The sequence below is a fragment of the Lissotriton helveticus genome, chromosome 3_1, assembly GCF_964261635.1.
Source record: "Lissotriton helveticus chromosome 3_1, aLisHel1.1, whole genome shotgun sequence".
Taxonomy (NCBI): Eukaryota; Metazoa; Chordata; class Amphibia; order Caudata; family Salamandridae; genus Lissotriton; species Lissotriton helveticus.
In genome coordinates, this window is record NC_136061.1 from 813,992,381 (window position 1) to 814,017,249 (window position 24,869).

A 24,869-nucleotide genomic window follows, 5' to 3' on the forward strand; every position below is an offset into this window, starting at 1 on the left:
GAGGGTGTGAGGGCGGTAGAGTGGTAGAGTGAGGGCGGTAGAGTGAGGGAGTAAGGCCGGTAGAGTGCTAGAGTGAGGACGGTAGAGTGGTAGAGTGAGGGTGGTAGAGTGAGGGCGGTAGAGTGGTAGAGTGAGGGTGGTAGAGTGAGGACGTGAGGGCAGTAGAGTGGTAGAGTGAGGGCAGTAGAGTGGGGGCAGTAGAGTGGTAGAGTGAGGGCGGTAGAGTGGCAGAGTGAGGGAGGTAGAATGAGGGCGGTAGAGTGGTAGAGTAAAGGCGGTAGAGTGGTAGAGTGAAGGGGGTAGAGTGGTAGAGTGAGGGCGGTAGAGTGAGGGCGGTAGAGTGGTAGAGTGAGGGCAGTAGAGTGAGGGCGAGAGGGCGGTAGAGTGGTAGAGTGAGTGCGGTAGAGTGAGGGGTGAGGGCGGTAGAGTGGTAGAGTGAGGGCGGTAGAGTGAGGGCAGTAGAGTGGTAGAGTGAGGATGGTAGAGTGCGGGCGGTAGAGCGGTAGTGTGAGGGCGGTAGAGTGAGGGTTTGAGGGCAGTTGAGTGAGGGCAGTCCAGTGAGGGCATGAGGGCGGTAGAGTGAGGGCATGAGGGCGGTGGCGTGAGGGCGGTAGAGTGGTAGAGTGAGGGCGGTAGAGTGGTAGAATGAGGGCGGTAGAGTGAGGGCAGTAGAGTGAGGGTGGTAGAGTGGTAGAGTGACGGTGGTAGAGTGGTAGAGTGAGTGCGGTAGAGGGAGGGCTGTAGAGTGAGGGCGGTAGAGTGAGGGCGGTACAGTGGTAGAGTGAGAGCATGAGGGTGGTAGAGTGAGGGCTGTAGAGTGGTAGAGTGAGTGTGGTAGAGTGAGGGTGGTAGAGTGAGGGCGGTAGAGTGAGGGCAGTAGAGTGGTAGAGTGAGGGTGGTAGAGTGAGGGCAGTAGAGTGGTAGAGGGATGGCGGTAGAGTGGTAGAGTGAGGGAAATAGAGTGAGGGCGTGAGGGCGGTGGAGTGGTAGAGTGAGGGCAGTAGAGTCATAGAGTGAGGGCGGTAGAGTGGTAGAGTGAGGGTGGTAGAGTGGTAGAGTGAGGGTGGTAGAGTTAGGGCGTGAGGGCGGTAGAGTGGTAGAGTGAGGGCGGTAGAGTGGCAGAGTGAGGGTAGTAGAGTGGTAGAGTGAGGGTGGTAGAGTGGTAGAGTGAGGGCGGTAGAGTGAGGGTGGTAGAGTGGTAGAGTGAGGGCGGTAGAGTGAGGGCGTGAGGGCGGTAGAGTGGTAGAGTGAGGGCTTGAGGGCGGTCGAGTGGTAGAGTGAGGGCGGTAGAGTGGTAGAGTGAGGATGGTAGAGTAAGGGCATGAGGGTGGTAGAGTGGTAGAGTGAGGGCAGTAGAGTGAGGGCAGTAGAGTGAGGGCAGTAGAGTGAGGGCGTGAGGGCAGTAGAGTAAGGGCGTGAGGGCAGTGGCGTGAGGGCGGTAGAGTGGTAGAATGAGGGCAGTAGAGTGAGGGCCGTACAGCGAGGGTGGTAGAGTGGTAGAGTGAGGGCGGTAGAGTGAGGGCAGTAGAGTGAGGGCGTGAGGGTGGTAGGGTGGTAGAGTGAGGGCGGTTCAGTGGTAGAGTGAGGGCAGTAGAGTGGTAGAGTGAGGCCGGTAGAGTGAGGGCGGTATAGTGAGGGCGGTAGAGTGGTAGAGTGAGGGCGGTAGAGTCGTAGAATGAGGGTGGTAGAGTGAGGGCGGTAGAGTGGTAGAGTGAAGGCGGTAGAGTGGTAGAGTGAGGGCGGTAGAGTGGTAGAGTGAGGGCGGTAGAGTGGTAGAGTGAGGGCGGTAGATAGATAGAGTGAGGGCGATAGATAGATAGAGTGAGGTGGCCTCATGGTGGACGTGGTGGTGGCTGTGGTGGTGGACATGGTGGTGGTAGACGTGGTGGTGGATGTGGTGGTAGTGGACGTGATGGTGGTGGAGGATGTGGTGTTGGTGGTTGACGTGGTGGTGGTGGTGGACGTGGTGGTGTGTGTGGTGGTGGTGGACGTGGTGGTGATGGAGGTGGGTGTGGTGGTAGTGGGTGTGTTGTTGGTGGTGGTAGACGTGGTGGTGGTGGACATGGTGGTGGTGGACGTAGTGGTGGTGGATGGGGTGGATCTGGTGGTGGTAGATGTGGTGGTGGAAATGGTGGTTGTGGACATGGTGGTGGTGGTGGTAGATGTGGTGGTGTTGGTGGTGGATATGGTGGTGGACGCGGTGGTGGTGGACATGGTGGTGGAGGTGGTGGTGGTGGGTGTGGTGGTGGATGTGGTGGTGGACATGGTGGTGGTGGTGGTGGACATGGTGGTGGTGGTGGACATGGTGGTGGTGGTGGTGGACATAGTGGACGCGGTGGTGGTGGACGCGGTGGTGGTGGATGTGGTGGTGCCCAATGTTCAGAGGGGACTGGCCCCTTCATGCAGCAATAGTTGTGTTTACACAACAGAGCTGCCGGTTGCTCTGTCAGTTGTTGTCAAATGTTGTTTGGGTTTAGAAACCGGTTCTGTGGCACTTCAAACAAGGTGTGCATAAACAAGCACTTTGTACTTATAGCCCTTTCTTATGAGAAGCAAACCTGGCAGTCTCTGGTACTGACAGCCTTGCTTCTCGTAAGCAAGGACTATACGTACAAAGTGCGTGTTTATGCACCGCTCCAGTTCCCAGCATTGCAGGTGGGTGAGGAACTACAACCACATTACGCAGCTCCTGCTACTTACCGGTACTCACTAAAGACATCTCACCCAAGTCTGTGGATATTTTAGCTCCCTTCACGTAAACCCACAAAATAAACTAGTAGACACGAACACTGCCAAGAACGCCATTCACCTCAAAATGAAAAAATTTCCACATTAAGCAAGTCACACAGCTTAATCATCGTGTAATATACAAATGGCATTTAAATGTGTACGCATGAGACATACAACCATTTTGGTTACTTTGGCTGAGAGACAACTGGATATATTGTGCAAGAACATCACCAAAAACAAAGACACAAACTTGTTTAGTGGGATGCGTGACACGTTCATGGGAGCACCCCATCACAGTGATCGGAAGTACATGTACTTGATGTCTTTCCATACCCATGTAGAAGAGTTATGAATGTAAAGGTTTCTGTGTGCTGTTTATTAGTTTTTTGTGTCTCTGTGTGCAGAATGTGCGATGTTGCGTGACAGAATCCAGAGCAGGCGGCCAGGCTTTAACTCTGATTTACACAACCCAATGTAATAAATACAGAGCATTAAAAACAAGGCAGGGAGAGAGGAGGGTGACTGGGGGGAATAAAATGAGAGGGGAAGGAGAGGAGGACACGCAGACATTGGCGTAATAAATACAGAGCATTATAAAAACAAGGCAGGGAGAGAGGAGGGTGACAGGGGGGAACAAAATGAGAGGGGAAGGAGACAGAGAAGGCGAGGAGGACACGCAGACATTGGCGTATAGAGAAAGAGACGTACAACATGGCTGCCTAAAGTGCGTTTATGTCAGTATCCGGATTTAAATGGGTGACAAAGGCCCGGCATTTCTGAAAACACGCAAAATGTTTCAAATAAGGTGTATACGAGTCATTGCGCGGTGGTGACATGGTTCACCAAGGACCTCACTATTTAAGGCGAATGACTTGGAATGGAATACAGGCTTCTTTCTTCCGCTAATTCAAACATAGAATGCCATACATGATGACTTCAGTCGGGATGTTTTGAGCCAGCACTTACAATGTTAAAAACAAACAAACAAAAGCGACGGGTTAGGAGGTGGTGGTGTGGGGACGGCTCCGCACGGGGAGTTTAAGTAAAGTGGGAGCAAACTAACTCCATGTTTGTAATACAGAACGCGCTGCCAATCCAAACAAAAAATAAAGCGGCGGCCATGAAGCACTTGTGTTGTGTACAAAGTCTGCCATATGTTTGTACCACAGAAATGAAACGTTTACGCCGGAGATGGCTACTATGTGTAGGGGGACGATGCAACGCAAATATAAACAAGAAAAGAAAAATGGCACGCTGCGCTGCTCAAAAAAAATTTGAATAATTAAGAAAACGATTTGGGAGAGCCGCGCGGCCGCCATTGTTTAAGATTAAGAGAGGTGTGCTGCGGTACTTAAAAAATTGAATGTTGAAAAAATGAGTTTCGTGAGCCATGCAAATGAAAAGAAAGGTGTGACCTTCATTGCTAAAGATGCTCGGTCGTGTGGAGCATCACCGTGCAGTTAAACTGCGGGGTGGGTTGCAGAAGCGGGATAAGCTCAAAGTTTTAAAAAAAAAGAGGGGGAAGTGCACTGAACAGGAACAGGCACCCTCGGAAGCATCTGGTGAGTCAGGGGGCGGGGGAGCGGGAGGCATTCCTTTGAAGTCTGATGCCTAAGCTCAGACAAATGGTGGAATGGTGGTGTGCAAGCGGCTTCCTTTCAAGTCGGATGGGGGGGTAAGGGAGCAGGGGAGCGAGCGAGTGGGAGGGAACGAGCATGGGGTGTGAGTGAGAAGTGAGGCTGAGCGCGCTCTGGCGAAGCTTCGCGCTTGCATGCCTCACATGCATTGGGGAGAATCCGCAATCCAAAACCTCTTGGTAGGATTTGATGGTGGCCCTCTATATGTCTCGCCGGCATGCGCTTTGGCAGGTCGAGACCTAAAAATGAGGAGAAATAAAAGTATTTATCCTTGTTGTGCCAATAGCAACACAAACTGCACGGCCTTTCACACAGATACCTGCATGAAAGAGTGCCATATTTACAAAGCGGCATTAAGCCACGCAAAGTGGCTCGAAGCCAATTTGTTAATATGGTGCAGGGAATTCCGCCTCAGGGACATCGAAAAAAAATGACGTTCCTGTGGCGTAATCCCCTTGTACTTATGTCCCCAGCTCTTGGACAGCAGAGCATTCCACCGGGTGCTGTAGAACTTATAAGACCTGGTCTGAGCCTGCACAGCTGTCCACCGGACACTTGAGGGAAAGGAGCTGGCCTAACGGCTAAGGCGCTCGACCTCGGACCTGGGGATCTGGGTTCGAGTCTCGGTAACAACGCCAAAACCTCCTGTGATTCTGGGCAAATCACTTAATCTCCCCGTGCCTAAAAAAAAAAAATGAAAGTGTGTCCTCATGTAAAATAAAAAAAACGTAACTTGTGCTATGTAAATCGCTCTGATACCTGATTTGGTTTGGGTCTAGTTCGTGCTATATAAAACTCCACAAAAAAAAAAAAATGCAGAATTTACAGGCCTAGGTCTCAGGCAGCGGCGCTATCGCTGTAGAATTTAGATCAGGAGCTGTATTATGGAAGTAAATAGGGCTGTAAATAAAATGGTATGTATTCATTAGTAACATGACTTTTCTGTCTTTGTCTCCTTTTGTTTAATTAAACTTAAATTGCAATTACTAGTCATACATCAGTAATGTAGCCCTAGAACACATTTAAAAGTGCTTTGTATTTGATTTTTGAAGTATGCATAGGTAAGTGCTAAAAATACCACCTTTATGTGATTTTGCTTATTTGTGTACTGGCTGGGACATCAATCAATCAATCATTGAAATTGTAAGAGCACTACTCACCCATGAGGGTCTCAAGGTGCTGAGAGGTGAGCAGGGAGTCAGCAGAACTGTTTAGCCGAAGAGCCAGGTCTTGAGGGTCTTCCTGAAGGTGTTCAGGGAGTGGGCGCTTCTGATGTCTGCCAGTAGCTCGTTCCAGGTCTTGGCTGCAATGTGAGAGAAGGATCTTCCGCCTGCTCTGGCTCTGTGGATGAACGGGGTTCCGGCCAGTGCGAGGATGAAAGATCAGAGGTTTCTTTTAGGTACCTGGAAGTTGATTCTGTCGTTGAGGTATCTGAGTCCGTTGTTGTGTAGGCATTTGTAGGTGTGGGTAATGATTTTGAAGGTGACTCTTTTCTCCACGGGAAGCTAGTGGAGTTTTCGTAGGTGTTGGCTGATGAGTTTGTGCTGGGGATGCTGAGGGCATGTTTGGCGGCGGTGTTCTGTATTGTCTAGAGTTTGCAGAGTAGAGATTTGTTGATGCCGGCATAGAGTGCGTTTCCATAGTCCAGTCTGCTGGTGATGAGTGTGTAGGTGACAATAATACTGGTGGTGTAGAAAACTAGTCAGCTGCCAACGCTCATCAGGAGACTGAAAGTTAGTTGCAGGATCAGCACATTATTTAATTCCTCCACCTTCTATGCCTGATTGCTGCCATAACAGCAATAGTTTGCCATATCTGAATCCCTACGCCAGCCGTCAATACAATGCTAGGCTAATCCAGATGTCTCGGTATACATCCTGCCTTCAGGCAACTCACTCCTCATACTCATCACTCACCCTGCACTCCCACTGCTCACCATGCACACAAACCGTCCGCCCTTCTCCTAACCTGCACTCACATGAGCACACTGCTCACCCTGTAGGCACATGACACTCCACTCACTTGTCACTTTCACCGCTCACCCTACACTCACAGTGATCACACTGCACTCATGCCTTTACCCTACACTCACACTGTTCTACTTCCACTTACCCTGAGGTCATATGAGCACACCGCTCACCCTGCACTCACAGCGACCACAATGCACTTATACCCATCGCCATGCACTGATGATTTTCATCCTGCACTCGCCAGAGCACACTACTTACCAGCACTCAGGTGACACTTCACTCACCTGTCACTCCCACTACTCACTTTGCAAATTCACTCAAACAAGCACATCACTCACCATTAATTCATTTCTTCCACTCTGCACTTTCACCTGCACCTAAACTCGTTTGTCACCACACCAATCACACTGAAGTCACTCCTATCACCCTACTCTCACACTGCCATATAGCTCACTGTGTGCTCACATAGCCTCCTCTGTCACTCACACAGCTCACCCTTCATGCAAATCTTCATTCCCATTGGCACATCTCTCACCCTGCACTTACACCACATAAACTGACACAGCACTCACACTGGAGTCACACCACTCACCATGCACTTCCTCCTTCACTCACAGGGATAAACCTCTCAGCCTGCATTCATACAGACACTCTGTTCATCCTGCCTGAACACAGAGAAAATTGTCTGCCGGAACTCATAGGGATTCTACACTAACTCCTCTTACCATGCACTCACCAGTCACTCTCGCTGCTTATCCTGCAGCACACACAGGCACACCACTCACAGTGCATTTACACCGCTCATATCATCCTGCACCCTGTTCTCTCACTCTGCACGCACTCCTCTCACCCTACACTGACATGGGCCCTCCACTCACATTACATTGATGCAGCTCACCTGACACATCAACACATTTTTCACCCTGCACTTGCGCCACTTACGCTGCACTCACTCACACTATTCAGCACACCTCTTACTCTGCACATATAAAAATTGAACAATTCTCGTGAACATGCACATATTTCTACAAAAGCACCCACAGAATACTTGCTCTTTCCATGGTTCTAGATGCCTACTTAATTCCAACTTCAACAACGGGGTTGGTGCAAGAGGGAAGAGTGGACAGAATGCGGGATGGCACAAGGAGGGAGACAAAGGCTGAGGCATTGGTGTATGGTGCTGGATTGAGGATCGTGTGACACCTTCAGCCATTCCTGGCTTTGCAGTAACCACTATGCTTTATTCCAGGACACACAGAAATGTTTACATTGTAAGTTGGGTCTCAAAAACCCCAAAATGCGAAGTGTTACTGGATGAAATCCATAGTTGCCAAAGAAGACAAGCATTTCAGAAGATCAGTTGGATGCTGTGATATCATATGTTAGAACGTGGATATAGTTCATTTCCAATACTGTAACTGCTTGATCCTCATGTGAATCCAAATATAAGCCCTGTACAGATATTTTAAAGAAGTGCACTTTCCTTCACATAATACTTGTAACAAACATTGACAAGGCAATATATTATAATTTTTATTAGCCTATAGAGAATATGTTTTTATTAAGCTTCACTAAAAGGCAAAAGAGGTATAGCAGAAGCAGCAGGGCAAGCTTTTCTAACACAATAAAAGCCCATTGACTAATTGAAGTGTGAATAGCGGTGTGTCTGTCACACATACACAGAGTTTAGAGGTACAAAAGAGTGCAAGAAATATAGTGAGAATGTGTGTGTGAGAGAACGTGTGTGTGAGTGTTTATATGCTATGCGTGCAAGTGGGCTGCTGGTCTGGCATACTAGGGGTTATTCTTGCCTTATGGTCTAGGGCATGAACAGCATATGGATGGGAGGTGTCTATGGCAAACTGCAGGCCCTGACAAGCTTCTATGAAGACATCATCTTTGGCTGTGGGGACTCAAACTGTCTAACTGAGAAAGCCGCTAACCCAGTCATACCCAGCGGCAGGGACAAAGAAAACATGTCACAACACCTGGCCGAAGTCCCTGACATTATGCACGCAATTATTAGCATATGGGGTGGATCCATAGCAAAATGTTGGAATGATATTCGAGGTAACTCATAAGAGTTCTTGTACTCATTTAATAGGGGGTGTCAATGGCAAAACGCTGACCCTTGTATACAGAAGAAAATTTCTAGAGGTACCCATGACTGTGGCGGAAGTATCCATGGTAAATTTCTGGCACTGTCATATTGAATCTACGCCTTGGCATAAGGGGCTCACCCATGAGAAAATAATTACCTTTGTATAGTGGATGTAATTCCTGACTTAAGATATTTGAAAAAAATGAGAACTACTCGTAGAAAATTCCAGTCTTCCCTGGTGCACCATGAAAGTACTGGAATATTTCATGAATGCCTTATAAGGGTCTGCAGCGTTTTAGAAATTTGATCCCAAATTTTAAAAAAATTCTCAGGGAAGAAGTCTACTCTCCCTTAAATCATCTACAAGAAATTGGTTAAATTGTTTTGCTTGCTGGAATTTGGGGAAAGTACCACACCACACCACTTACATGGATCCTTTTCCTCATATAACGGCTATGAGGTTAGCTGCTAGTCCTGCTCCATTGCTGGGAACAGGATTTACTTTAGGGCAGTGTGACCGGTACAGTCGCGCCTGGCTTTGACTTTGGTGCGGGGTGCTTTGTTTAAAAATATTTTTTGGCTTAACCCCTTCCATGCTCATGACGGCTCTCGGCTCTCATGAGTCACGGTGGGCCTGTGGGCACGACGGCCAGGGGCCGTCCGAACCACGCCCAAGAATGGAATGTCTAGCACCGTGGCAGAATTCGCGCCACAACCAAGGTGTTAAAAGAACATGAACTTCCTTGTACTTCAGGTAGTTTTCAGGCAACAACAAAAAAAGTCAAAATAACTCTGGTGATTAATTTTCCTACTAGTACTCATTTAATAGGGGGTGTCAATGGCAAAACGCTGACCCTTGTATACAGAAGAAAATTTCTAGAGGTACCCATGACTGTGGCGGAAGTATCCATGGTAAATTTCTGGCACTGTCATATTGAATCTACGCCTTGGCATAAGGGGCTCACCCATGAGAAAATAATGACCTTTGTATAGTGGATGTAATTCCTGACTTAAGATATTTGAAAAAAATGAGAACTACTCGTAGAAAATTCCAGTCTTCCCTGGTGCACCATGAAAGTACTGGAATATTTCATGAATGCCTTATGAGGGTCTGCAGCGTTTTAGAAATTTTATCCCAAATTTAAAAAAAATTCTCAGGGAAGAAGTCTACTCTCCCTTAAATCATCTACAATAAATTGGTTAAATTGTTTTGCTTGCTGGAATTTGGGGAAAGTACCACACCACACCACTTACATGGATCCTTTTCCTCATATAACGGCTATGAGGTTAGCTGCTTGTCCTGCTCCATTGCTGGGAACAGGATTTACTTTAGGGCAGTGTGACCGGTACAGTCGCGCCTGGCTTTGACTTTGGTGCGGGGTGATTTGTTTAAAAATATTTTTTGGCTTAACCCCTTCCATGCTCATGACGGCTCTCGGCTCTCATGAGTCACGGTGGGCATGTGGGCACGATGGCCAGGGGCCATCCGAACCACGCCCAAGAATGGAATGTCTAGCACCGTGGCAGAATTCGCGCCACAACCAAGGTGTTAAAAGAACATGAACTTCCTTGTACTTCAGGTAGTTTTCAGGCAACCAAAAAAAAAGTCAAAATAACTCTGGTGATTAATTTTCCTACTAGTACTCATTTAATAGGGGGTGTCAATGGCAAAACGCTGACCCTTGTATACAGAAGAAAATTTCTAGAGGTACCCATGACTGTGGCGTAAGTATCCATGGTAAATTTCTGGCACTGTCATATTGAATCTACGCCTTGGCATAAGGGGCTCACCCATGAGAAAATAATGACCTTTGTATAGTGGATGTAATTCCTGACTTAAGACATTTGAAAAAAATGAGAACTACTCGTAGAAAATTCCAGTCTTCCCTGGTGCACCATGAAAGTACTGGAATATTTCATGAATGCCTTATAAGGGTCTGCAGCGTTTTAGAAATTTGATCCCAAATTTAAAAAAAATTCTCAGGGAAGAAGTCTACTCTCCCTTAAATCATCTACAAGAAATTGGTTAAATTGTTTTGCTTGCTGGAATTTGGGGAAAGTACCACACCACACCACTTACATGGATCCTTTTCCTCATATAACGGCTATGAGGTTAGCTGCTTGTCCTGCTCCATTGCTGGGAACAGGATTTACTTTAGGGCAGTGTGACCGGTACAGTCGCGCCTGGCTTTGACTTTGGTGCGGGGTGCTGTGTTTAAAAATATTTTTGGGCTTAACCCCTTCCATGCTCATGACGGCTCTCGGCTCTCATGAGTCACGGTGGGCCTGTGGGCACGATGGCCAGGGGCCGTCCGAACCACGCCCAAGAATGGAATGTCTAGCACCGTGGCAGAATTTGCGTCACAACCAAGGTGTTAAAAGAACATGAACTTCCTTGTACTTCAGGTAGTTTTCAGGCAACCATAAAAAGGCAAAATAACTCTGGTGATTAATTTTCCTACTAGTACTCATTTAATAGGGGGTGTCAATGGCAAAACGCTGACCCTTGTATACAGAAGAAAATTTCTAGAGGTACCCATGACTGTGGCGTAAGTATCCATGGTAAATTTCTGGCACTGTCATATTGAATCTACGCCTTGGCATAAGGGGCTCACCCATGAGAAAATAATGACCTTTGTATAGTGGATGTAATTCCTGACTTAAGACATTTGAAAAAAATGAGAACTACTCGTAGAAAATCCAGTCTTCCCTGGTGCACCATGAAAGTACTGGAATATTTCATGAATGCCTTATGAGGGTCTGCAGCGTTTTAGAAATTTGATCCCAAATTTAAAAAAAATTCTCAGGGAAGAAGTCTACTCTCCCTTAAATCATCTACAAGAAATTGGTTAAATTGTTTTGCTTGCTGGAATTTGGGGAAAGTACCACACCACACCACTTACATGGATCCTTTTCCTCATATAACGGCTATGAGGTTAGCTGCTAGTCCTGCTCCATTGCTGGGAACAGGATTTACTTTAGGGCAGTGTGACCTGTACAGCCGCGCCTGGCTTTGACTTTGGTGCGGGGTGCTTTGTTTAAAAATATTTTTTGGCTTAACCCCTTCCATGCTCATGACGGCTCTCGGCTCTCATGAGTCACGGTGGGCCTGTGGGCACGACGGCCAGGGGCCGTCCGAACCACGCCCAAGAATGGAATGTCTAGCACCGTGGCAGAATTCGCACCACAACCAAGGTGTGAAAAGAACATGAACTTCCTTGTACTTCAGGTAGTTTTCAGGCAACCAAAAAAAAGTCAAAATAACTCTGGTAATTAATTTTCCTACTAGTGAGAGTTCAGAATTTTGTCAAGTGGCAGTTTTGGTTCTACTAGCGCAGCTGGTTAATGTGCCTGCTGCAAAGAACGTGTACCATGCAGATCACAGAACTGAGTGTGAGTGAACCATGAGTAGCACTATAAAAATATGAAATGTATGTCAGAGAGAGGCTACGGAGAGATGAGGTGCACTGTTGGAGTGGTAATGAATTCATGGAGGAGGTTATCGGGAGGAGAGCGCCAAAAAAGACTGTGGTAACGGTCGCCACCTGTGCCCGAGCGGGCCAGGCTGTGGAGTCTTAGCCCCCAACTGAAGTGTTGCGCCCCTGCTCCCTGCTAGGTGTCCAGCTGTGGCGCAGAGGCGCCGAGCAGAGGGAACTGCGGGTCCCAATGATAGCTGTCTTTTACTCCTCAAACAAGCAAGGCACGCTACTGGGGACCGACTTCGTTGCATTGCTCTCCGTTTCACCCTTTGATAAGTCGAGAGGGGCGGATGCGGACTTTAACCCGGATTCGCCAACTGCGTATTTATGGCGCTGATAATGACCCTTTGCCCTGCTCCCACATGGAAGATCCCGCTGAGCCGGAACATACCTGTGTCCTGCAGTGCTGCTGTGAAGGCACCAACGGGGAGCGTCTCTGGCGAGTGGAGCTCTCTCTCGCTCACCTGCTCTTTTTGGGAGGATCTTCGTTGCTGGTGGCAACCGTCACACACAGGAAGGTCACGTCCTCGTCTTACCGGCTCCGGGAGAAACCTTAAAGTATAGGTTTCAGATGGCTTTAGTGCTGTCAGCATGTGCCATCCCCTGAGAAACACTCAGGGCTGCCAGTCTGTGCCAATCTCTGATTGAAACCTAGGGATGCCCACATATGCCATCCTCCAAGAGTTGCACCCAAGACTGCCAGTCTGCGGCCATCACCTGAGAGACACTCGGGCACTATTAGTCTGTGTCATCGGGGCTGTGCAGTCTGTAGTATCCTTTGGGAGACACTCGGGCTGTCAGTCTGTGCCACCCTTTAAGAGTGACACACGAGGTGCCCAAAAGTGGCATCATACACGAGTAAAATTCAGAGCTGCCATTCTGCTACGCTGCAAATGTTGCCCGCAGAGCTGCACTCTGTGCCATCCTCCAACATCGACAGTCGAGGCAGTCAGTCTGTTCAATCCCTACCTGTGACGATCAGTGCTGGCAGTCAGTGCCATGAGAGACCCTCTGGCCGGCTAACCCAGGTCATACCCGAGAAGCGACTGTATCAGAATTGCGAGCATATGCAGCAGCCTATGAATGAGACTGAGTGGCGGCAGGCGGCCAATTCCAATGAGTCCGAAATTAATGCAGATAAGAGGCTGTGCCACTCTGTGAACGACACTCAGCCTTTACTGTAGAAATATGTTGCAACAGTGGGATCATTGACAAACAGTTTAGGCTAAAGTCCAGTGAAATCCGAGAAATGCTGGCTCGTTCCTCCCACGGGGAGTGAAATTGTATTGAACTGCAGCATTCATATAGCGCTTAGTACCCTTCTGTGAGGCGCTGAGGTTACATTCTACACCAGGTAGGGTGTGTGGTTGAAAGTGTGCTGGCTTTGCTTTTTCATCCTATGTGGAAACAATTTCCATGTCATGCGTGCCGACTAGTGAGGAGTGGTTACATTTCCATGACATGCGTGATGACCAGTGAGGTGTGGGTATCGTGTTATGGAACACAGCACTTTGCAGTGTGGCGGATGAAGAGGTGTGAGAGAGAGGCACGCAGTTAATGCTTTTCAGTAGGATGGCTGCTTTGAGCAGTTCTGCAGGTCCCTTGATGGTATTTCTTATGATCATTGCCTACTTAACTAATGACCTCACTGAGATGTTCAACCTGATATTTTGGTTAAAGTTCATCATGGTAATGAGCAGGCATGGTTGAAGAGAGAATGGGCCTGAGCTCTTAGTTATTACATGACTGCCCAGTTGGTGATGACTGTTTTATGGACTGGTACAGTACGGGGTAATGAACAAGAGGCCATACTAGATATGTCTTCTGTTAGTGTAAGAGGATTAAGCAGTATAATGGAGTTATAGTGTAGCCTGTATGAACTACATTTAGCTGTCAACTACTGAGTGTTATGGTATTAGGGCCTCATTTATGAAAAGTGACGCATCGCTGTGTGAAAACAGCGATGCGTCACTTTTCATTGCGCCCTCCTTACGACACCAATGATGCGTCATATTTACAGTATGGCGCATCATGTTGCAAGGAGTTACAGATATGTCAGTATTTCTGACTTATCTGTAGGTGCAAAAGTGACGCATTGCTGGAGTGTGTCACAAAAGTGACGCAACTCCAGCAATGTGTCCTTTCACATGGGGCAAGCCCCATGTGAAAGGGCTTGCGTCAGTCTTACGCCTGCTGTGAGGCAGGCGTAAGATTTTGACCCATTTGAGTCCTAGAAGTGGCGCAGTGAAATCTCATAGATTTCACTGCGTCACTTCCATGACCCTTTCTTGCGTCAATACGCCCCCTTGCATACATTATACCTGGCGGAGGTATAATGTGGCGCAGGGGTTTACAAAGTGACGCATCTACCTAGATGCGTCACTTTGTAAATATGGCGCAACAAGGCACATTTTTTACGCCACTGGTGCGTCACAAAAATTGACGCACCAGCGGCGTAAAAGTGACGCACAGCCTCATAAATGAGGCCCTTAGTATTTGTGTGGGTCAGAAGCGTTATACATAAATTGACATTACCATATAATTCCCAGGGTAGTATGGATTTCATGCTGTACAACGCTGGGGAGTGAAATTTAAAGCTGTTGCTCACCATGAAAGACAGTCACAAATGGCAATCTGTGCCATCCTGGGTGGGTGAAATTTAGATATGCTAGTCATTGCCATCTCTTTCTTTTTAGTAGTAGTATAACTTTATTGTATGATTACTTAAAACAATTACCAAAGTAGCATAATTATCTAAAAATTCATGTGCTGGTTAAAAGCTTAAATATGAAGCATGTTCATACATAATGCTTTGGAAATGACCACCGACTTGAAACTCATTTTTAACTATGGCGGGGGTAGTCTTAGTCTGGCAGGTGTTAATTCCTCTGCTAAACCAACAGAGATTACTCCGTCCACCAATTAATAAATCAGGCCTTCAGTCTTTGATGTATGTGTTGTAGGGGTTTCCCACTTTGAAGTGCCCATTTCACTGTCCTTTGTCCAGGAAGCAGTCTGTCAGCAGGAGTGACTCCAAGCGTGATAGCCCCGTAAAACAGGCCATGGGAGTGACTAGAGGATCACACCTGGATGCCAGCCTCACTGATATTTGCTTATTAAATGGTTAGAAAGGACCTCAACCCTAATCTTTATGATTCCCTTATCAGCCCCATCGCCTTCCTGAGATCTGCCCATGTCCAACTGACCAGTGACCTCTCAAAGCCAAAGAATCCTTTTAGAGTGCACAAAAGAGTCTTGCTCTCCCTTCCTCCTGTGTGGTGTCCTAACCAGCTCCCATTTATGGGATGGTTCCTCCACCTCCATATGCTTTTTCCAAAGCCCTGCGCTTTAAATATGCAACTCACAGGCCTCCATATATTGTATCACAAACAGACACACGTACTTTGCAGCACGCAGATGCAAACACAGCACCACATACTAAAATGATTTAGACCAAGTACAAGTTAGGTACACAGCAAAGGAACTTTACATGAGTGAGCCAGTAGGCCTTACTCCAGTGACACAGGTAAAAAAACCTGCTCACTCCGCTGATCAATATTAGAAAAACCGGTATGCTGCTACCATTGCACTTGTGCAACTTAACTCTTAGTAAGGGCAGTAGCTCTTTACCACAAACCTCCCGGGTAGTGCACCCCTCGGTCTGACACGACCACAATCTGGGCGAATAGCTTAGGCCATTATGCACATGCATAATTCGTATTTGCATATGATGAAAAATCGGTACGAAGAATTCAGCTATCGCTGCAGCTGTGGCACTCAGAGCAGGGGTGGACATCCATCACCTTGCAGGGAACTTTCCCGTCCCAACAGGTCATCATTTCACTGAGGCCAGCAGTGCCTCCTCCGGTCCCTTGTCTTTACCATTTTCCCTCTGATGAGATCATGGACCGAAGAAAGTAAAGGTTTTCATTGAGCCTCTTAATTTTGTTTCATGACACTAAGCATACACTCCTTACTGTCCCACTTTTCGGTCACATTCATTCTCTTCAGTAACATACATTAATTAACGTGTGCTAAGATGGGCCGACTCACTGAAATCCTGTATTTACAGGTTTGCTACTTTGGGGCCTTTGTCAAAATATTCTCTATAACCACACCAGATGTTCACACAATTGTGATATCACCCTGTATGTGTAAAATGGTTTTTCTGCTGTCTTGATCCTTACAGCTGCATCACACTAATATTATATAAAGGTTGGAGTGGTAATGAATTCATTCAAACATGACCCAGCCTTCTGGGCAGAAAGTCTAACGCCACTTTTCAATCATATCTATAAAGAAGACCAGGTCCCATCATCCTGGAAGGGCAGTGTCATTCACCCAATTTTTAAACATGGTGACCACCGAAAACCAACAAACTATAGGCTAATATCTTTAATAGATGTGGAGGCAAAGCTCTACGCCTCTTGCATTCTTTTAAACCTGCAAGATTGGATTGAAGAAACAAATAGAATCCCCCGGACCCAAACAGGCTTCAGGCGGAAAATGGGAACAATTACTAACCTGACCTGCCTGTCACTACTAATGGACAGAGCGGTAGCAAAGGGAACACAGCTGTATGCCTGCTTTGTCGACATCAAATCGGCATTCGACCGGGTCAACAGAGAGCGATTATGGGGAAAACTAAAGATCTGGGGTGTGTCGAACAATCTTTTAAAGGCAATAAAAGCTCTATATCAAAATACCTGGGCAAGAGTGAAACTGGGCAATGGACCCTACACAACAAGGAGAATACCAACGCACCAAGGTCTAAAACAAGGCTGTGTTTTAGCTCCTACTCTTTTCAACCTTTTCCTTTCCGACCTCTCAACTGTGCTGGAGTCGGACGAAGTTCACCCACCATCATTGTCTAATCATCGAATCCCTTGTCTGCAATACGCAGATGATATAGTATTGCTGAGTAAAACGCCAATAGGATTACAAAGAGCACTAAATAAACTAGCAGCATACTTGAAACAGGAAGGTCTGGACCTAAACAAAGAAAAAACAAAAGTGGTCCGCCTAGTAGATCCTAAAAAACTTAGGTATACATGGATGGCGAACGGGGCAAAGGTGGAAGAACAAGGGTCTTACAAATACCTCGGAATTACAATATCTCAGGGAGCAAAACAAACGGAGCACAAAACAGCTATACGTGCAAAAGCTCAAACCCTAATTTTCGCTTTCCGCTTACTAAAAGCAAAAATGGATTGCCAAATTATAAGCATCTGTTGAAAGTCATGTCGGCCCAAATTTTGCCCACCCTGTCCTATGGTCTGGTCACCTGGTGTGGCAAGGAAGCCGACGTACTCAATGACCTACAAACTAAAATCTACAAGGCTGTTTTTAATCTCCCAAAATGTGCCTCAGCTTCGCAAGTTAGGCTTGAATTTGGTCTGCAAAACCAGAAATACAGGAGCATGAGCGGCTTCGTAAAACTGTGTTACAAACTTAGATCTGCAGATTCAGATTCCATGGACTGGCTGAGCTGGGAAGAAATAAAAAATCGAGGGGAGTCTGGAACCCCGTGCACCTGGGGAAAGTACTTGAAAGTCTGTGTGAAAGAGCTGGAGTTGGAAGCAGCATGGGAAGCCGGGATGGACAAAGCAGGCTTAAGTAGATTGGCCAACATGGCAGCAAAAAAGAAATCTTTTCAAGAAGACAAAGGTACATTGATAAAATGGCGACACGGCTGGTCCATTATAAATTCCTTCATAGCAGGAAAACCACATGCTTACTTATCTTCCCATTTCAACGAGCATCTAAAAAGAGCTTTTATGGATTATAGGATGGGCATGCACATCTCGAAGGACCTACTACCTTCCTGGAAAGGAGCCCATCAGACTGAGCAATGCAGACTATGTGGGTACAAATCTGAATCATTAGCCCATTTTCTGTGCGTCTGCCCGGCACTTTTGGCACAGAGGCAAAGACTTCTGAAATCCATCTTTAATGAGCTAAAGATCCGTTCCTGCAGACAAGATGTAACATGTTGGTTGGGAGAGAGTTCCATTATCATGGCGTGCAGGGGAACTACGTTTTTGGCAGAGGTGAAAAAACGTTTGAGTCAAGCTGAACAGGGGGTAGGCCAAGAGGTAGGACACTTGGCCACCTTAACGCCAGGGATTGCAAAAGCTTGCATGAACTTGTAAAATTAATCTGAGAACGTTAGATAGGGGGAGTATCCCTGGAAGAAAGTTTTTAAATATCATTTTATCAATATTTCCTAACTGGGGAGGAGAAACAATTTTAGTAAAATGTATTAAATTCGAATTAATATTTTATCATGTGTAAATTGTAATAATTTTTATTAATTATGCAATAAATCTTTTTTGACTTTTGTATATTAAGGTTGATGATTTGTGAATAGTGGAATAGTGCCTAAAACACAAAACACAGAGAGACAATGCAATGGTTAATATATGCACTATTTACCGCCCAGCAACCTTAACTAAACCTTAACTAAAAGTTGTGTTTTCAATTAATTTCTTTGTATGTCCATTTAATATATGTATGCTCTATTTGTATAGGGCACACCTAGTCAAAAAGCAGCAAAGCGGTGTACTGGGTTGTGAGGGGGCAGGGTCGGTGACCACAGGGGATGGCGATTCAGAAACACTAGGACCAGTATCAAATGAGGCAGAGTCAGGAAATAGTGCACGAAGCGAAGGCTTTATTTTTAGATAGGCTTTTCTCCTCTTAGTAGTCACTCTCAGTCTTGCGAATTCAGAGGTCTCCGTTCTGACTCCTCTTGTGAAACCGGGACTAGCCAGAGTGAAGCAGGGCTGTAGACCAGTCGATCCGCTCGCTCCGGTCGTAAGGTGAGTGGAAGTTGGTCTGCTGACTGTCTCGTGACTCCGTCTTGTCCAGCCACGCTCCTCCCGTGGGACCGTGGCAGGGCGAAGCGCCAAACCGGTGGCCTCCTGGCTTGTCGACCGCTGGGCTCTCTCCGTAATCTTCTCCTCCGCTCTCCGACTGCACCGCTCTCCGTCTCCACTCCAGTACACCATCCGCCTCCAGGGAAACGCCGTCCGCCTTCTCCTTCGCTCTTCCGGCTTTTGGCTCTTCCACGCTGTTGGTGGGCGTGGCCTCGCCGACCCGTAGTCCTGGGTTAAAGGGACCGTGCTCTATATGCGTAGGGTAGTCCCACACACCGGTTTCCTCCATCGCACACCAGTCCCCTAGTCCTGTGGCATCAGTCTGTACAGGGACGACAGAAAGGGGGGTCAGCGGCATTGCGGACCACCAGTCCGAGGGCATAACAGCATCGTCATCCCCAGAGCCCGCCACCCCGTCACACACCTCCCCCCCTGGACTCTCCCGATCGGGGAGAGGGAGGACCCTGGACAGAAAATCAGCGTTCCCGTTTTCGGACCCTTTCCTGTGCAGCACAGTGAAGGAGTAGGGCTGCAGAGAAAGAAACCACCTGAGCACTCGTGGGTTGAGCGACCTGTTGCGGTACATCCACCGCAGGGGGGCATGGTCTGTCTGTAGAATGAAGGGCCGGCCCTCCAAATAGTACTGCAGTTTATCTATCGCCCATTTGATGGCGAGACACTCCCGCTCCACAGTGGAGTACTTCTGTTCCCTAGGGAAGAGTTTCCGGCTTGTAAACAGGACCGGGTGCTCAATGCCCTCATCGTCGAACTGCGATAGAACGGCCCCCAGGCCGGTCTCAGAGGCGTCAGTGGCTAGGAGGAAGTCCCTATTGAAGTCCGGGGATGACAAAACGGGGGCCGAGGTGATGGCATTCTTCAAGAGGTCGAAAGCCTCCAGGGCCTCCCTAGAGGGTTTCTGTATCTCCTTCGTCTTCACTTCTTTGCGTAGGAGGTTCGTCAAGGGGGAGGCCACTTCAGCAAACCGGGGAATGAACCTTCGGTAATACCCGATCAGCCCAAGAAACGCGCGGAGCTCCCTTTTCGTTGCCGGGAAACACGTGTCTCTGATGGCCCTGACCTTCTCGTCCTGGGGGGCTATGGTGCCCTCGCCTAGCACGTAGCCCAGGTATTTGACCCTCGTAAATGCAGCCCGAGACTTCTTTGCATTGACATGCAGGCCCGCCTCCTGCAGGGCCCGGAGGATGTCTTGGAGGTGTTGTAGGTGCTCTTTCCATGTTTTGCTGTGGACGACGATATCGTCTAGGTAGGCCGAGCAGAAAGACGGAAAAGGTTTCAAGATGTGGTTCATGAGCCGTTGGAATGTGGCCGGGGCGCCATGGAGCCCAAAGGGTAGAACGGTGAATTCGTATAGCCCATCGTCAGTAATGAAGGCGGTCTTTTTTCGGTCCTCCTCCCTAAGGGGTACCTGCCAATACCCCTTGGTCAGGTCTATGGTCGTTATGTACACTGCCTCCCCTAGGTTCTCAATCAACTCATCGACGCGGGGAATGGGATATGCGTCGAAAGAGGAAATCATGTTCAAGGCTCGGAAGTCCATGCAAAAGCGTTTTGTGCCGTCAGGTTTGGGTACCATCACTATCGGGGAGGCCCAGTTGCTGGTGGACGGTCGGATCACCCCCAGCTCTAACATATCCCGTACCTCTTGTCTTACGGCCTCTCTTCTGGCGGAGGGGATCCTATAGGGCCGCTGCCTTACTATTTTCCCAGGGATCGTCTCGATGTGGTGCTCCACCAGGTGTGTCTTCCCCGGCAGATCCGAAAACACAGACAGGAAGGGCAACATGGTTTCCCTCAGGTCTTGTTGTTGTCTTTCTGACAGTTCGGAGTTTACCACGAGGTGTCTTAGGGTGTTATCTTCCGTTCTTTTATTCGGGACCGCCAAGTGGGCACTCCTGGGTGGGGGACCGATCCACTTTTTGAGTAGGTTTATATGGTACGTCTGGGTTTTTGATGGAGAGAGTCGTAACCTGTAGGTGGTCTCTCCTATTGTTTCTGTTACTTCGTAAGGACCGACCCACTCGTTTTTCTTTGTGATAGAGGGTAATAACACCAAGGCCCAATCACCTACTCCCAGTCTTCGTAGCCGTGTCCCTCTGTCGTATGTCTTCTTTTGTTTCTTCTGTTGTTGCTCGAGGTTTGTATAGGCCAGGCTACGTAGCTTCCCCAGCTTGGACCTCAGTTGTGCAGTGTATTCCAGGGGGGTGTTTCTCTCTTGGTCTTCCTGCGTTTCCCATGCATCTTTGGTTATTTCTAGCAAGGTTCTTGGTATCCTCCCGTATAGGAGTTCAAAGGCCGAATGACCGAGACTGCTCTGTTTTTGGGCCCGGAGTACGTACAGGGCTAACAGGAGTAACCGGTCCCAGGCCGGTCCTTTGGAGGACAGCATTTTTTTCAAGGTAGCTTTGAGGGTTTGGTTGTACCTTTCCACAAGGCCGTCTGTCTGTGGGTGGTACACTGATGTCTTCAGATGGTGTATGTCCAGGGATTTACAGATCTCTTTCATGAGACGTGAGGTAAACGGTGTTCCCTGGTCCGATACCACCTCTTTTGGAAAGCCCTCCCTGGAAAACAGTTCTACGAACTTCTCAGCCACATTGGCGGTTGTGGGTGTTTTCAAGGGAAAGGCCTCTATGTATCTTGTGGCGTAGTCCACGATCACTAGCGCATAGAGGTGCCCTCTGGGGGTCTTCGGGAGGGGCCCTATGAGGTCCATCCCCACACGCTCAAAGGGCACCCCAATAATGGGCATTGGCTGTAAGGGGGCCGCCGGGGGTCTGTGGGTGTTCCTCCTCTGGCAGATTTCGCACTTCCTGCAGTACTCCTGCACATCTCTGTAGATCCCTGGCCAGTAGAAATGCCGTATGACACTCTCAGTGGTCTTCTCTTTACCCGCATGGCCTGCCGTGAGATGAGCATGGGCAAAGAACAGCACCTGTTCGCGGAAAGACGTCGGAACCAAGAGTTGTAACTCTTTCCCTGCCGCTGCTTCTCTGTACAACAGTTCTCTTTTTATGACGAACCTGGGATATGTGTTATTGGACTCTTCCTGAGTGGCCTGCGCAGCCTCCCATGCGTTAAACAAAGCACGGTCCTCTGACTGGGCGAACCGGAAGCTGCGGTCGAGGACCCAGGGTTCGGCAGTGACCAGAGCCGAATGGGGTTTGGGCTCGTTCCGGGGCTGTTCGTAAACCGTTCTTCTGAACAGATCCAGGAAGCCAGGATTGTCTACACCAAGAATCATTTCTTCTGGGAGGGTCGGCAACACTCCTACCCTTACCGTACTCTCGGGGTGATTTCTAGGGGCAACGGACACCTGGGCCACTGGATACGGCTTTATGTCACCGTGCACACAACGGATGTGTACTATCGCATCCTGGTCGTATTGGTCGGGCAGGACAAACCTTTCTTGCACCACTGACTGCCTACACCCGGAGTCCAGGAGGGCTTTGATGCTATACCCGTTCACCTTTATACTCACATGAAATGAGGTTCCCAGCTCAGCGGAGTAGAGGACGGCCTTGGGTAGATACCCCACCTCCATAGGTTCTTCTGGCGGTCTTCTCCTGGGGCAAAGGCGGGCGATATGCCCCCACTCGCCGCACTCAAAGCATTGAGGGCCTCTGGGTATGGGCGGTTCCATTCGGATAGGGCGAGGCCGGACGGGCTCCGGGGTGGGTTTGGCTTTCTTTTCCCCTCTTCCCAATGACAGTGTTTTTGAGGCCTTCTCCGGTTCCCATCCTATGCCCCTGGGCTGTGCACGTGCATAGTTGGCGGCCATCTCTATGGCCTGTTCCACCGTGAGACCCGAGTGCTGTCTCAGCCACCTCTGGGAACCATAGGGGAGCGCGTCCATGAATTGCTCCAAGTATATTTGTGCCAAGATTTCCTCTTTTGTACTGGAGTCTGATTTCAGCCACTTGTCGGCCATCATCTTCAAGCGGAAGAAGAGGGTTTTTGGGTTCTCTCCCGGGATCCCTTTTTCCTTGCGGAACCTGACGTGGTATGCTTCGGAGTCCAGTCCCAGGTGGTCCAAGATCACGTTCTTGATCAGAGCATAGGGAGCGTTCCCAGCAGGATTAGCAACCTGATATGCAAACTGGGCCTCCCCAGTCAGCAGTGGGGCCAAGAAGAACGGCCACTTCTCTTCGGGCCAACCCAGAGCCCTGGCCGCCCGCTTGAAATTCATCAAAAAGGCGTCAGGGTCTTCACCGTGCACATATTTTTGTAACGCTATACCGGATGGGCTAGGGACATGGGCTCTACTCTCTACAGGAACCAACCCGGTGGGATGTGACATTGTTTCCTGCATGTTGTCCATCTGGGCTGCTATAGTGTTCTTGAACAGGTCCCTGTCGGCTTGGGCCGAAGTCATCTGCCGCTCGACGGCCCATTCAAGTTTCTCCTGCCCCTTGATAAGATGCTGCAGCAGGGCGTCCATCTCGGATTCACTGATGGACTGTGATCCCACTTCTGACACCAGTTGTGAGGGGGCAGGGTCGGTGACCACAGGGGATGGCGATTCAGAAACACTAGGACCAGTATCAAATGAGGCAGAGTCAGGAAATAGTGCACGAAGCGAAGGCTTTATTTTTAGATAGGCTTTTCTCCTCTTAGTAGTCACTCTCAGTCTTGCGAATTCAGAGGTCTCCGTTCTGACTCCTCTTGTGAAACCGGGACTAGCCAGAGTGAAGCAGGGCTGTAGACCAGTCGATCCGCTCGCTCCGGTCGTAAGGTGAGTGGAAGTTGGTCTGCTGACTGTCTCGTGACTCCGTCTTGTCCAGCCACGCTCCTCCCGTGGGACCGTGGCAGGGCGAAGCGCCAAACCGGTGGCCTCCTGGCTTGTCGACCGCTGGGCTCTCTCCGTAATCTTCTCCTCCGCTCTCCGACTGCACCGCTCTCCGTCTCCACTCCAGTACACCATCCGCCTCCAGGGAAACGCCGTCCGCCTTCTCCTTCGCTCTTCCGGCTTTTGGCTCTTCCACGCTGTTGGTGGGCGTGGCCTCGCCGACCCGTAGTCCTGGGTTAAAGGGACCGTGCTCTATATGCGTAGGGTAGTCCCACACACCGGTTTCCTCCGTCGCACACCAGTCCCCTAGTCCTGTGGCATCAGTCTGTACAGGGACGACAGAAAGGGGGGTCAGCGGCATTGCGGACCACCAGTCCGAGGGCATAACAGCATCGTCATCCCCAGAGCCCGCCACCCCGTCACATGGGTATAGTAGCATCAAACAGCACTGCCTGTAATTGGGACTAATATCGTAATTGGGAAAGAGCCCTAATGGCCCACAGAATTATTAATACATTTAAAAAAAAATGTTTTTGATTGTGCAGCTTGAAACAGTAGAAATGTAAAACCCCAGTATGGGGCACATCAGTTCTGCTAGGTCATATATGCAGTACAAGCAATTCACATGAAATTTAAACAAAACATTTCGGCCATCCCTCTGCCCCTCCCCCCTAAAGCGGCACTTTAATGAATCAGTGGAACCCATTGATACAGATAAGTGAAGACATGAACACTGATCGCTAGGTCAACCCCCTATAGTGATGGCAATACCATAATTCATGGCAATGACCATTTCGGGGTCTCTATGCATCCACACACCCAGATACCGAACCGGTTCATTGAACCACGCAAGGGGGAAGTCCAAGTCCACCTCACGTGTACCAGCCGTCAGCGGGAACACCATTGATTTTGCCCAGTTGATACCCAGGCCAGAATACCCTTCAAACTTTACATACCCTTGAAGCAGTTCAGATAAATAGGTGGCCGGCTCGCAGACATATAGCAACATATCGTCCGCATACAACGAGACCACCATCGGACGTTGATGGAACCGCAACGCTGCCTGATCATGCCGCTGGTGCAATTTACAGGCCAAAGGCTTAAGTGCGAGAATGAAAATGATTGGCGATAGAGGGCAGCCCTTTCGCATGCCCCTGTGGATCGGGAATACATCAGACACCCAGCCATTCACGCGTATTCTGTCACGACTGCTGGCTCCTCAGGATCGGAACGATGCTCAAATGGGGTCCACCTCCTGACGTCCCTG

The 24,869-nt window shown here is 48.7% G+C and overlaps 1 protein-coding gene and 1 long non-coding RNA gene across 2 annotated transcripts in view; one reads left to right on the forward strand and one right to left on the reverse strand.

Moving 5' to 3' along the window:
- Positions 1-13,099, reverse strand: part of LOC144822993 (3-galactosyl-N-acetylglucosaminide 4-alpha-L-fucosyltransferase FUT3-like) — a 128,412-nt gene extending 115,313 nt beyond the window's left edge. Inside the window, exon 1 of the mRNA XM_078681087.1 lies at positions 12,309-13,099. Coding sequence (XP_078537213.1) covers positions 12,309-12,510 — 202 coding nt within the window. The 5' untranslated portion in view covers positions 12,511-13,099. The remainder of the gene's footprint in view (positions 1-12,308) is intronic.
- Positions 13,100-13,153: 54 nt separating this feature from the next.
- The window catches only part of LOC144824751 (uncharacterized), a 52,336-nt gene continuing 40,620 nt past the window's right edge, over positions 13,154-24,869 (forward strand). The window contains exon 1 of the long non-coding RNA XR_013609098.1: positions 13,154-13,271. This is a non-coding gene — a long non-coding RNA (uncharacterized LOC144824751). The remainder of the gene's footprint in view (positions 13,272-24,869) is intronic.